We start from the raw sequence: 14,605 nt of genomic DNA, 5'->3' as shown, positions 1-14,605 counted from the left end.
GGACCCCTGACTTGTGAAAGGAGATTTGGGAAATCTTAATCAAATGCTAAATTCTAAGTTCCCTATTCAGTTTTTCTCTACTCTGTTGCTGTGCCCTGTGGATCCCCCCCATCCGTCATCATCTCCAGCTACAGCATAGCAGAACACCTAAGAAAAATGTAAAGTTTTTCAAATATTTGTAAAAATTTGAATCTAGGAGGCCCAAACCTTTTTTGGTTTTGCTGTCCCCTTAAGGGACGAGAACACTGAGGAAAATAAGCTGATGATGGCAATCAAGATTTTCACTTGGCAGAGACTGGTGTAATGTTACTGAAGTCAAGGGCATGTCCTTACTGTACATGGAGCAAGGACTTAAGAGGGGTTGAAGATAACCCTGGAGTGGCTCTCTGTGTTGTGGCACTGCTTTACAGCAAATACTCACAGACAGATGTTCAGAACACTGCTTCACATCTGTGGGAGTTGAGCTAACCACTCCTGCTTTAGTACAACTTCAGTCTCACAGAGGCACAACTGGATCTGTCCACTAACATCTCCAGTCCCTGGGCCCATCTCAAGAGCCTTTGGGATCCTGAGAAAAAAGCAGGACAGGGGCTGGGATGAAGTGGCAATGCTGAAGAGTGGTGCCATCCTGGAGACATTTGTGCTGTAAGCCTCAGTGCTGAGGAGGCATGAAGTCATGGAGACAGGGAGAGCTCAGGATAGCCTTGCTGTGATGATCAGACTGCTGCTGGATACCTTCGCAAGGGATTGCTCCAGCACCTGGGGATGGATCCAGGCCTCAGCCTGGCTGTTCAGGTTGGGCTGGAGAGCAAGAGCAGGAGGGAAGAAAAGGGAACGGTGGCCACCAGACCTTCTCAGTGTCATAAACTGAAGGTGGTATACCATGCATGAAAAAGCATAATGGACTTGGATAAAAGCCTGAAACTAAAGAGCTTCTCTTCAAGCAACATGGAGTAAAGCAGTGCCAGACTGTATGTCTTCCTTCTCCGAGTGCCTTTGAACCCAAGCAGTAAAATCTTGGGAGAGTCTGTAAAAGAATCACTACCTCTGCTTGGAAGTATTTGCCATTTGTTAAAACCATTGGCACACTTAACCCTCAAATCAGATCTGTTTTCCAATTTGAGGAGACCGACTGCTATATTAGTGTTCTCAAATTTTCCAGCTGCTAAAAACACTAGTTTCTGAGTATTAATGAGACCATGTCTAGTATTTTACCCTAATATGTTAAGTCAGATGCTGCCGTCATGTAAATTAACAAACTCAATTACCTAGTCCTATGCAGATATCACCAGAGATGCCAAGAAATCAAGAAGAGCGAAAACTGCTAATGTTTATTTAAATAGAAAATGACAAAATTACCAGGCGAAAAAGGCATTTGCAGGCTTCAAAGTGATGTTCACAGAAACATGCAGAGCAGCGCAAATGAAAAGCTCAGAAGGAAGGTCCTTGCTTTGCAAGATGGGCTGGCAGAGGCACTGCAGAACTCAGGCTGCTAATAAATTATTACATAATTTCTCTTCTTATCATTAGTCACTTTTGATATTCCCTTATTTGTGTGGACAAAGGGGTGGAGCATCTGGAAATGATGAATACATCTGAAGAAATGAAGACACATTAATCAGACTTACCACCAACACAAGTACGTTCATGAGCCGATCAATGCTTGTTCGTTTAAAAGTTGTTTTTCCACTGTTCTGCATTAGTTTGGTGTCTGGCCCTGGAGACGAAACACACTTGTTAATTTTAGTAATAAAGCCAAGCCGTTCTAAAGCCGATTCCCTCTGAGGCCCCACTGTGCTTTACAGCATAAATACCCATCACAGTTTTCTTGAAGGCAGGTACATTCAGTTTACAGTGCTGGTGGGAAACTTGGGCAGTTGCCTTACATTAAGTCACTTGCCTTACATTATATGGACAGAGTCACATAAAGCCATTAATTCTGGATTTTGGCCCAGCTCTATTCTTTCAACAGTTAATCCTCCCTTTCAAGTTTTAATTGCTTTTAACGGAATACCTGATACTGCTGTGTTATTGGTGACATACTATAATTGTCTCACATGTCTACAGCAGCATAGAAACAAAAGAAGATCTGCAATCATAAAAAGCATAGTTCTAATGGTTTACAATAATATTGATGACCATGATATGCTAATATGGGTTAAAATCACATAGAAATTATGTGGAATTTTTAATCAAATACACTTCAGAGTGAAACATTTTGAACAAGCCTGGGGAAAGAAAGACTCCAATTGGCCCAATGTAAGCCAGTAAGGGCAGATTTAATTCAGCTTTATTTTTTAAACATATTTAACTCTTGTTCTTCCTATTGATTAATCAAGACTTGTCTCATGTAATCTGCTGCCTGCATTTCTGAAATAAAAGACTACTTCCGCTTACTAAAGCACTTAAGGTGGAATTGGGTGTTGTAATGTAGCATTTGCAATCCACTTTTCTGTTATAGATCCCTATAAAAAAATATCAGATTAAAATCCACTGTAATTTGCATAATTTCTAGCCTAGAGTTTAGACAATTAATCTCATGTATTTTTTCCTTTTTTTCCTGTACCTGGTAGAAGCATATTTACCAAAGAGGAAAATACTTTGTTCCTTCGTGTATGTGTGTACTGGGTGTGATGCAATTCCATGCCAGTACTTCTGTGCTCCACAATTCACATGTCAATTTTTGTACATACCGGCATAAATAACGAGGCCAAAGCACCATTCTGTGTTCCTAATAGTACAGCCCCTCAGCAACATCTTCTCGTTGTCCAGGGCATACTTCTCTCCTCGAAGAGTAAGAGTTCCTGTGAACTTATCCAGTTTGTTATTTGGTGCCTCACATTTGACCTCACCTGTAATAGGAAGGTAAAAACAAAAATGGAAATCTTGGCCCAGAACGATGCCAATCGATACTGCATTCTCAGCTGTTCCCCAGACAGGGAATATTTCACACTGTAGCTACATTCCATTCCTGACTCTGTCATTCCCATCCTGTATCCTATATTTACAGCTGTTTTGGGATATTGCTCCTTCTCCATATTAGTGTCATAATCCAATGGACCACAATTAACTTGGATTTACCCTATTCTTTGAACACAGCACTTTTTTACTGGTAGAGTACAAAACAAAGTTTCCACAGCTTTTCTGCAGGTGAGAAGAAATGTTGAACCAGCAACATACTTTTAATCCTTTCACAAGCAAGTTTGTAATGGTAGGATGTCACTGGATAACTTTAGCTTAAAGTGCTGACCTTGCATAATTCCTATTCCATTTTCTTTAAAACTGCAGAAGCCCAAGCGAGAAAAATCATAGCTTGAAGGCTGCAAAAGAGTAATTAAGTGAGGTGTCTTTGTTCACTGTTTTTTTTTTAATTTCATCTGTTACATAACTTAAGTCCCAGTGGCACAAGAAAAAAGATACTGCTACCTTCTTCGGCCACACAGCTGACACTCTTCAGTGATTGGAGAGCCTCTTTCTATTTCCACACTATATTTGTTTCTTGTAATAAAATGTGGTCATATGAAACTGTAAATAGATACTTTGGTATAAAAATGATTCTTTAAATCAACATTTGCACCTGACATCTAAAGTTTCAAAGCAGAGCCCTGTGGATGTGTTAAGAAATGGCAAATACAAATACACCTTACTGAAAGGGGACCCAAGAGTAAAGTCTGTTCAGTTAATCAGCAGGAACATGAAAGTTATTTTGATCACAGGCTGCAAGAATCTACATAAGGACTAGCATTTGTAAAGTATACAGCTCTTCCAGCTGTTCTCAGATAAAACACAGCAGGTTCAAGAGACTGGAAACAAAATCCAGAGAAGTCCAGAAGAAAAGTACAATTTTAAGCATTGTGGTAGTCTCCACCACTGCAAATTTTGAAAGCAAGAATGGATGTTTTTTCCACAGAAAAGCAGCTCTACTTTTGGGCAGACAAATCATCAGACTTGAAAGATGAAGCAATCAGGAAATTCAGTGACACATGTGACATCAAAGCTCATACTGACAACTATGCTGATCTTCTGTTTTATCACCCAGCTAATCCAATAACAATCGCTGCAGCCCCTGCAATGCCTTGAAAAGCACAAATTAAACAGAAGCTTTGCAGTGCAAGCTGAAACACAGCACAATGAGACTGAGGTGAACCAAACCCAGGGCATGATCCCCAACCAGGAAGACCGTGCCTCTCCTCACGCCAGCTACGGGGTGACACTCGTGTGGGTACCTTGCATGTCAATACCCACATCTGCTTTCCAGCAGGTGGGTGGATCTGGGTTACTGATGCACTGATTCTGAGATCAGAAGAGGTTCATCCAAATCAGACTGATCATAAAAAAGTGTGAAGCTCTAGATTTTCACCCAATATACCTGCCCTGACCCCAGTAACTCTGCAGCTGAAGACACCTCAGCAAGGCACTTGGCTCTTGTCTCTTCCTCCCATTAACAGCAAGAAGATATCTGGAATGCATGTCACCTGAAAGAGTTAAATACTTCCAAGTCTACATGTAATAAGTAGTCAGTTAATGAAAAGTGTTGTTTCTTTCTCATCTCCCAGTTCCCTAAATCAAATAAAGTTTAGTGTTTTGCAGGCGTCTTCCTTATCTGAACCATTGTGATGTCAACAAACATCATAACTCACATTAAAGCATTCCACTGAGTGCCTGTATTAGCTGCTCAACCCTCTCCTCTCTTCCTGTCTTAAGAAGTAATTAGATAAAGAGTTACATAAATATTTAAATACTTCTACAGAGGTTTGCTAAGGGAAATGCAAAGTTGGGTCTGTTTCCAGGCGCTCTTCCCAGTACTCTGCCAAATATAAACCATCCTGGGAAACATTTTATTCATTTTAAGTATTGTGAAGAGGCCACTTTTATTTACAACATAACTAAAATAGAGATTTGCAGGACAAATAAATATCTGATAAGGAAGGTTTCAATTTTCCAAAACACTTTGAAACTCTTTTTTAATTATGGACTTTCGAGACTGTAGTATCCTTAGATAAGCATTACAAAGAAAATGCTTGAAAAATTATTTAGGATTAAGATCTTGCTTACAAATTGGTATACAGAGCAGCCTCTTCAGGAAAATAATTAAGGCATGCCAGTCTGACCATTAACATAAAACACCTGTAAAAACATTTCTCAAGACCTAAACCACTCAAAACCTCAGCCATCACTTCGGAGAAATCCTGATGTACTGAGCTGACACTCAGCCAAGACCACACACATTATTGCATAAAACCTCAGTGCAGAAGGCAAAAGAAAAGCCCGTGCTTTTGGATGACTCTACCAGAGACAGTCCCAGCTATGCTAACTCTTTGCCACGTCCCCACCATTTGTCCTGAAATCATCCAGTTATTTCGAAGATAATTTTTAAAAAATAATTTTTCCTCTTTATCTAAAAATACTTCCTGAGAGCCTGTAGTCCTTGAGACATTCCACGGACAGCAGCACTCACTCCACCCCTTTCCGTACTGACTCTTCCCGTAATCCTGCCCTCGTACCTAAGCCAGCAGGGCACTGTGGAGCATGAGTAACATCACTTGGTCTGCTTCCCCATCCTCTCTCCACAGACAGAAGATGTGTCAGCACAGGGCATTCTGTTTTTGACAGGGTTGGCTCCTTTCTGTGCATGTGCTGCTGTATATTCCCTGGGACCCAGTGACAGGACGTGTGGGAGTGGTTCAAAGGTGCACCAGGGGAGGTTCAAACTGGACATTAGGAAGTATTTCTTCACCAAGAGGGTGGTCAAACACTGCAACACACTTCCTAGAGAGGTGGGCAATGCCCCAGGCCTGTCAGTGCTTCAGAGGCATTTGGCCAATGCCCTTAGTAACGAGCTTTAACTTTTGGTCAGCCCTGAAGCGGTGTCAGGCAGTTGGACAAGATGATCGTTGTAGGTCCCTTCCAAATGAAATGTTCTGTTTCATTCTATTCTACTCTATATTTAATACACAAAACAGTTCTAAGAAAGGACATGTTGCCTGTTAACTGCACCTGCACTGCTTGTCTTTAAATATCTTAAAATGTAGTCTGTATTGTGGCGCCGAGAGAGGAGAGAGATGCGTGCAGGATGGGGCTTTGGGTTGGAAAGTAGTCACCTGTCCTGTGCGCACAGTTAGTCCTCAGGTCTGCATGGTGTCTGGAAGTGCTGGTGCTCAGAATCTAAATGTAATCTATGCATCAGCATTGCTGCATCAGTGTAAAAATGTTTTGAGGTCATAACTGAGCATAAAGTTTTGGGAAAACATTTTCCACTGTGCAATTACAGGAGGTCTTGCACTGAAGTTCAAGGTGGGTCATCTCAGCATGTACAGACAGATGCTAAAGAGAAGTGTGCAGCCAGAAGGAAAACTGCCACCAACACCGCTTCAGGTTATAGCCACGCATGGCACCAAGACCTGCACGCAAGGAGGGACCTCTTTCTCTACATATGCTGCTGACACCTGTTGTACAGGCTGCAACATGACCATTCTGTTTATCTGCTGCTGCACCCAGAGGAACCCTAGCAGGGAGCAGCAGACAGCCTGGAAATAAGACTCCCAGGCACTGCCTGGACTCTGGTGTTTGGGCAAATCCTCTGGAAAGTGAATTTTCCATGTAGGCTTACCGTTGAACTCTGTCAGTTTCTGAAGATCTTCTCCAAGCTCTGCAGTGACTGACAGTGCCTGCTTCACCTTCAGGTTTGTTTCACTGTAACAAATCACATGAGATAAAAACATGAACTTGAAAGTCATATGTGAACTGAAAGCTCCCCCTGAAAGTCAATTCTGTTCTTGAGGACAAACTTCTTCCTTAGACATCTGATCATCATGTGTCTTTTTTCACTTGACCAGAGGGCGTAGTTGTCTCAGTTGCAAAGTCAGGCAGTCCAGAGGAACTCTGGAGGGTGATGTGGCTCTGTCTTCTCATTTTCACCACAAAGTGCAAGACCAGGCATCTCAGCTCCCTGAGCATCTCACTGTCTATCCTGCTCCTCATGCCTCACTGAACCCTGAGGTATCTGAGCATATATGAGAGCTCTGAACCTTCTCCCATGATATTCTGGTCCTGAAGGGTACTGCAGTCCTGGGACTAGCTAGCTGGGGAGTTTGAAATGCAGTGAATGCAATGTCAAAGAAACACCACATTTGTTCAGGGCCTCCGAAAAGTATCCCCTGGCACTGGCGCGTACAAGGATTACAAGCTCCCGTTCAGCAGAAATCGGATGGGGAAAGTCCAGAGGGCTGTCTGTAGGGTCTTGGGAGAGACAAAATTTCTTGATCTCTTCTGGTCTTGCTTAGTCCTTCAAGCAGATGCTAGCTCCAAACAGTGCAGAAAACGTAATGCAAATTGGGTCATAAAGATGAGGTCATCTCCAGTTTATTCTGATTAATACAAACCAGTTGCAGCCCTCTGACTTGTAGCCAGTTGTGCCCCGGACTAAAAAATGTCTGGAAATCATTGCAGTTTGCATGCATTTATATTATGGTATAGCAGTCCAAAGGAGATTACTGGAGCTATGCATTGTGATTATCTCACCCAGATAATCTGGCTAAGAGAAGAGACTAAGGGAGATGCAAGAAACAGAAAACTTCTGCCAGTTACCTGTGATATTGCAGGAACATGTTTCTAACTATCAGTGTTAGAGGAACTGTTACTGAAAATAAAACGTAAAGTCCCCTCCTCACGTGACATTTGCACTGAAAGGGGCAAAAGTATCCACCAGAAGATGTTATTTTCAAGGTACCTAGCCAAAGTTCATTCTACGTATTTACATATATATCGATATATTACTACCAAAGCTATTTGCAGGTAAGCTTGCAGCACCCAGGGTCACCAGAGATTTGGTCTGGCACTGGCAGTGATTACGCCCAGGGTCCAGGCTTACTCACCCATCCAGTTCAGCTGTCTCAATGTACGTCAGGCTGTGTGGCTCGCTGCTTGACAGTAACAGTAGGTCGGCCTAAACACAGACAGACAGACTTGGCATGAGTTCACATGGTCAGAGGGCATGGCACTGCAAGGTTGCTTGCGGTTTCTGCACACTGCAGGTCTCTGAGGCAGTTATCATGATGACTGACTAATTTTCTTGTGAGTGGTAAGTGTAATTACAGAGACTAACTGAGCAGGATGGAGAGAAACTGTACTCACCGTCACAAAGTTGTTGTTTTCTAGTTTTATTATATCCCCCACTTGAACATTCATCCATTTTTCATCCTTTAACCTGCAAGAAAACTCCTAGTAAGTAGGCACATAAAGCAAACACCACTTGGGAAAGCAGGATACTCAGCTGTGCTCCTGAAGCCAGGCGGTAGGTGCCATCAGGACTTGGGTTGTTGATCGAATGGAGCAGGGTCTGCCATGATGTGGCCTGACCCATGCTAAGCTAAGGGACTACCACAACACCAAAAAAACCCCAGTAACAGTGGTTGGAGTGACCCATGCAGGGTTGACAGCAAGCCCCACAACAGCAGCACAGTCCGTGTGCACTGTCCCCTCTGGACTAACAGCTCTCTGCCTTCTCCTAAATGGCCATGTTGCCTCAGAAAACACCCTCTCTACTCAGCACGACCTACTTCCCAAACACCTGCGAAAATCGCCAGTTGTGTTACTTTTTCTAGGTGGTGTTAGGGGCCAGAGAAGCAGTCCTGGCTGGCATGGGCCAGGCTGCCAGGGAGGTCAGTGCAGTGGCCTTCACAGCACCGAGCAAGGCGTGTATGCATCTGGCCAGCTAAACTGCAAGTGCCAACGTAACTAAGTCACAACAGCTGTATATGCAAAATCTAGAGAAGTGAAAGATCAAGAGCTGCATCAAAACAGGACTGGGTATTCAAGCTTGAGTTCAGCTCAGCCTTGCTTTTTCAGTGTTGGTCGGAGCTGGGCAGGACCTATGCTTTTCAGTTTTTGAACAAAGGCAAAATACTAGAAAATTTCTGTTTCAATGTATGTTTCCTAGACACAGTAACTAATACACTGTAAATGAAGACACTGGTTTACTTAGCAGAAAGCACAAAAAGTATGTTCCTATTCTTCAGCTTCCAGTTATATTTTTAACTGTTTGATCATCTGTTGGAGTTTACACAACGTACTGCTATCTATAGTACAGAAAAAGAAGTCGCTAGAGACTACACAGCTGTGTACAGCTGTGTCCTATGCACAGAGAGTAAACAGCTCCTCTGTCTGCCACAAAAGCCAAAGCCTCTGCCCTTTTTTTTTTTTCAGGAAAGAACAATGATAGCAGTACGATGTCCAAAGCACACAGCTGAAATGTTTTGAGTACATTTAAGTCAGAAAAGCTACACACACTCAAAGTATTATGACATGTCTGAGGAAGCTATTCCTGCTTCTTAATTTAAAATAACTTGTTGATAATGCCTAGTTTTGATTAATGCAGAAATAAATGCTATAACATAAATGGACATGGAAAGATAATCTTGCTTGTCACTTCTAAGGTACGGAGTAAAATAATACAATACTCTCAAAGTGTCACTTAAATATATATACATGCAGGAACAGAGTTTACTTTTGTTAGTGCAAGGTCACAGCCATAATGACTACACACATTGCTGTACTGCATCTTGGGTTCATTAATCAGACACATAGTCGAGAGCTGCACAGTGAACTAATGGTGTGAAAGACAGTTCAATTTTAAATTGTTTCATGATTGTTGGAAATCACACAGAAAAACATTATCATTAATAAAACGCTCTTACCAGTCAAAATTGCCACAAAAGAGAAAGGACTTACATGCCATTGATCAGGACCTGGACTGGGCGGTTGTTGACGTGTTTGTCACTTTTGTGTCGATTCTGAAAATTTGATCAGTACATTAAAAGGCATTTCCAGAAAGCCAAGCACACAAAAGCTGTAGGCAGTTCATTAACATTTTAGGTTTTCACCCAGCTGGCTGAATGGGTCTGGCACAATGGAGTCACAGCCAAGTTACAGTCAAGCCCATGTTTACACTAGTAGCATGGGGCATAGCTAGACTGTGAAGAGCGACAAGGCAACACAGGGCTTGCTCTTGGAGGGAAGAAGGAAGGTGGAGCCTTATATGTCACTTTGCACAGTCCTGACTCAGCTGGTGTTGGTCCTGTCCATCACAGTTTTGTAAACACTAGGGAAATCCATTCCTCTGGTCTGATATGGAAAGCGGTTGCAGGTGTTCTGGCATTGCTCCCTGGGAGAGCACCTCATCACCTCTTACCTGCCTACTTGCAAAGTTGCACCGAGCCTCCACAGAGCATTGGAATTATTATAATAATGAGAGAAAATCAGATGCTGAACTCAGATTTGACACTACCCTGTGAAGTCAATGGGACTTTGACCATTAGCTCTGACAGGAGCAGACTGGGGCCAAAGCTGGGCAAGTTTAAAAAACCACACATGGGTTTAATGCTTACCTCCTACAAAATGTTTTTCCCACCTACATTGCAGCTAGATGGCAGAGGATGAGTTCTCCAGTGCGGAAGCCTAAGAACAGAATTTTGTGTATGTGTCCAGAGGTATCTATCAGTGACCATATTTTTCAGACACACTGAGCAATTTCAGGGAACGTTAATGGAGCTTCTGGGCTGCTCAGCAATTTGGAAATTCTAGCTCATTTTTAGGTAATGAACTATAGTTTTGGGGGTCTAATCTCTAATCCCATTTTGGCCACAGAACAGGTCTCCAGCTGCCTGCCACTGGCTGTGTTTTAGTGGTTTGCTTTAGCCATTGTGCCAAAGAATCATGGGCAAACTCCAAAGTATAGGTCAGCAATACAGATCTTACAAAGTCATCGATGGCATCCTTGACTCCTGATACAGCCAGCACCAGCACAAGGGGCACCACTGTTGTAAACCAGGCCAGTGAGGAAATCTGAGGAATCAGCTGTAGGAAGAAAAGACCTGAGCTGAGAAATTTCCTGTCAGTTCAGCAAACAGATGGAAGCAAAAAACTGTTTTCTCTGGAAGTTGCAGACATTTTTCTATGATTTCTATGATGGCTGAATACAGCATGAAGACAGAAATGCAGCTCTATCCCTTACACATGACCCCATAAAGGTGGGAGAGCCAGGGAACCCATGCTTTGCTTACAAAACAAGTTGTAATTTAGGTTATAAATATGGAACTGTTGGGTTGCTCTTTCTTGTTGATTGTAAAATTAGGATTGCAAAGTCCCCAGTGGATTTCTTCGGAAGCAGTGGCATGGGCAAGCCTGTTGTGAGAGACCCAGAGCTATCTCAGCAGAGACTGCTGTGCAGAGCCTTCAAATGCTTCTGGTTTTTGTTTCAGTAACTTTTCACATTTTGCTGAAGTAAACTTCATATCAATACACAATGCACAGCTGTTGCCAGGGCTGACCGGGCTCTTCCAAGATCAACAGAGTAATCTCCCCAGCCTAAACTTCTTTAACAGTGAAAGGACCCAAGAGCTGAAGGTGACCCCGTTGTGCATTCAGTGAGGCAGAGATGGATGTGATACCAGCATCAGTGTGTCCATCAGATTGGATTTGGGCAGCGTCAACTCCATGTGCATCATGAAGCTGACATTTATGCCACTAAGTCAGCTGCTTAAGGGTGCTGCTCTTTGGGACTGGTCCTTCCACTGCACTGTCACAACCCAGGTCCTACAGGCACCACCAAATCCAGCCAGCAGGAATGATCTTCAGGGGCAAGCACAGTACCACTCAGCTGTGGAGGCTGCAGGGACATGTAACTGCTGCCTTGACACCTAACTGAGAATATATATGTCCTACTGGGCTGTGGCAAAGAAGGGGGGGTGGGGGGGAGTGCAGACTCCCCACAGCCTACCCATCACATCCACTCCAGATACTGGAAGAGATACTCCCAGTGCTACAGGGATGGAGTGAGTGGGCAGAAGAGGGAGAAAAATTAAACAGAGGAGTATGTAAATATAAAAGACTAATGGCTGCCCTTGCCCTCTTCAGTTTACCTTTGTGCAGGCAGCAGAAAATGCTATGTGCTTTTTTGTATACAGTCACTCCTAGATGGTTCAGCAAAAGACACAGCAGAATAATTTAAGGCAAATAGTTTGAAATACTATGAATTTGATATACAAACAGCTAGAGTGCAGTACAATACAGGAACAGTGCTGTCAGCTTAGCTGAAAAGGCACTTTCACTAATTTCTTGAAAAATATACAGGGGCTGGAATTTCCCAAATTCATTCCCTGTAAATAAGCAAAGAATCTTGTATGTAGTTTGCTACAGGCCCAAGAAAATTTTGCCCATGCTTTTTTGAGCTGAAATTTACAAAAGGGGTTTTGAAAAAGGTACTTTTGCAAACTTGTGTGCACTGAAATGGTCAAATTTAAAATATCATACTTGAAAAATAACAAAAAATATCCCCCTTTCTTGGTAATGTGCATTCCAGTATGACTCAGCAACATCAGAGTACACCGCATTTATCCATATTGTATCAAAGTGCAAAAGGGCAGAAATCCTGATACCAGTTTCTCCAGTGTGTTTAGCTTTCCAACAGAGCAGTATTACCAACAGCAATGGGCAAAGTGCAGCTCCATACCATTATGAGCCACAGGGTTTAATAGTGTTGCCAGTGTCTGGCAGGATCCATATTAGACACCTTCCTTACCCTGCTGAGCAGGGAGCAGCAATATTCAGCTTTGTTCGAACTAGCTCCAACCTTGAGCCTTCCTGATGTTAACTCCTTCCTTCCCAGGGAAAGAGTAGAGATTACAATTTTTTTTTTCTTCTTGCTATTTTCTTTGAGACCGCCAATGGAATTTGCCTTTAAACCTATAGATAAGAGACAACTTCCTTTTGTACTACAGGAGGAAAAATTAATGCAGATCTGAGGACAGCCAGGAGAACTCTGATTTAGACACAAAGGGGTACTAGAACAGGTCATGAAAAAGGTACAGAGTTCGCTGAAAACTTTAATTAAATTTTCTCCTTCATTTAATTCAAACCCTCATAACCAAATGTAAGAGAGAAAATTGCTTTTCTTTTCTGCTCTGCTTTCTATTACTTTAAGGTTTTACTAAGATGCTAACTCACAACAGGGATATAGCTTGCACTTTATTACAACTGTCAATACATAAACAAGCTCTGACAATAGAAAACATGCTCTGCTAGAAACAGCCCAGTGAATTCATACCTGCAAAATCAGCAAGAAAAGAAAGTAAGCATTGGCTATTCGCTGAAACTGTTCAAACAGGTTGAGAGGCAGGAAAGTGAAGAAGTTGTATTTTGATGTTTTAATTGAATTGTTCTGTAGGGAAAAAAAAAAGGAAAATAAACAGGTTTGGTAAAACAGGAAACAAAATTACAGCACAACCCATTTCAACTCTGTTTTTACTTGCTTATATTTAGCAATAGCATTGTTTCCAAGAGCAGCTCAAAAAACACTTCCTTTCCCCCACACAATCCAATCATGCCGAGTCTGGATAAACAGACAGAATTCCTCTCGGAATTGGTGAAAACATGATGCTCAGTTTATGTCAGTGCAACTGCAGGTAGATACAGGTATATGTAGTTGCTCACAGAGAGACACATTTTTCCCTTATTAATAATGTTCCTACTTAGACAATGCACAAATAGAATTAAAAACTGTAACCAGAACACAACAATTTTGTGGGTACCATCTACAAAGCAGTGTTAGGAAATACCTGCTAGGTCAGTTGTCAATAACTTGTCTGAGATTTGGAAGCACCATTTGGCTGGACAACCCCACAGAAGCTATAGGTCCTCCCAGGAGCAGAACATGTTACTATTATTTTCAGCTGATTCAGCGCAGCAACTTGGAGACGTAGCTTGTTTCTATTCCACAAAGATCACTTGAATGTGGTGTTGTGCAAACAGCCACTAATAAAAGATCTCACCATTTCAGTAAGCAAGTTGCAGTTTTGTTCCCTGTTTCCAGTTTCTTTTTCTAATTGCAGATGTTCCCTCCAGCCACAAGCCATGGCTCCTCCCCATCTGTCTTCTTCAGCTCACAAAAAAGACCAAAGCTCGGGATCACAGAACTGGGTATTTTCTTCCCTGAAGATCAGAGCACTCTGGTCCAGTTCTTGCCACCTGATAATCAGGCTCAATCCATCACACCAAGCCCATAAGTGTGGGCTGCCCCTTCAGCTTTTAGGTGTACCAGATCCTCTTCTCATATGAAGTTTATTAAGCTCTTATCCAGGTTTAGTCCTGGAAGCATGCATGCCATCTGTTGCCAGCATATCTAAAATTTCCCCCCGAGAAGCTCTCCAGAAGATGCCTATTAACCACCTGCCAGGGACCCTAAGGTGTGACAGTACAAGGAGGCAGATATTATGCAGTGACCCTTCATTTGGTAATAGATTTGCTGGTTTGACCAAAGAGAAAATGGTGATAGTAGTATTGTGATAGCCTTTAGATACTGCTAAGCTGGTGGGAAGACAGGACCCACTAAGTATGAATCACAGCCCACTTCCAATCCATGCATTCATCAGGGATCTCAACATTTAAACCGACACACATCAGCATGTTTCCACCATTAAGCTGATTATTTAAGATCACCACTGTAAAGTGTGTATGGGGAAAACGATTCCATTTTAGGCAGTTGCTGGGTTTTGCTGTGCGCAGCCACAAAGTACAACATTCTTCAGCATTAACTTCATGTTTTACCTCT

General features: G+C 42.4%; 1 protein-coding gene across 4 annotated transcripts in view; it reads right to left on the bottom strand.

Annotated features, from left to right (window-relative positions):
• LOC102050221 (phospholipid-transporting ATPase ID-like) overlaps nucleotides 1–14,605 on the bottom strand; it is an 86,600-nt gene that overhangs the window by 32,596 nt on the left and 39,399 nt on the right. For 3 of the 4 annotated variants that reach the window (XM_055698769.1, XM_055698768.1, XM_027801916.2), the window contains exons 4-11: nucleotides 13,103–13,216; nucleotides 10,756–10,854; nucleotides 9,730–9,791; nucleotides 8,134–8,206; nucleotides 7,875–7,945; nucleotides 6,611–6,693; nucleotides 2,694–2,852; nucleotides 1,629–1,717 (exon numbers count right to left, since the gene is read on the bottom strand). In XM_055698769.1, the coding sequence (XP_055554744.1) occupies nucleotides 1,629–1,717; nucleotides 2,694–2,852; nucleotides 6,611–6,693; nucleotides 7,875–7,945; nucleotides 8,134–8,206; nucleotides 9,730–9,791; nucleotides 10,756–10,854; nucleotides 13,103–13,216 (750 nt within the window). Of the gene's footprint in view, nucleotides 1–1,628; nucleotides 1,718–2,693; nucleotides 2,853–6,610; nucleotides 6,694–7,874; nucleotides 7,946–8,133; nucleotides 8,207–9,729; nucleotides 9,792–10,755; nucleotides 10,872–13,102; nucleotides 13,217–14,605 lie in introns of those variants that run through there. The other variant, XM_055698770.1, reaches the window with a different exon arrangement.

Source organism: Falco cherrug, chromosome Z, assembly GCF_023634085.1.
Source record: "Falco cherrug isolate bFalChe1 chromosome Z, bFalChe1.pri, whole genome shotgun sequence".
Lineage (NCBI taxonomy): Eukaryota > Metazoa > Chordata > Aves > Falconiformes > Falconidae > Falco > Falco cherrug.
This window is presented reverse-complemented; position numbering and strand designations above follow the sequence as displayed.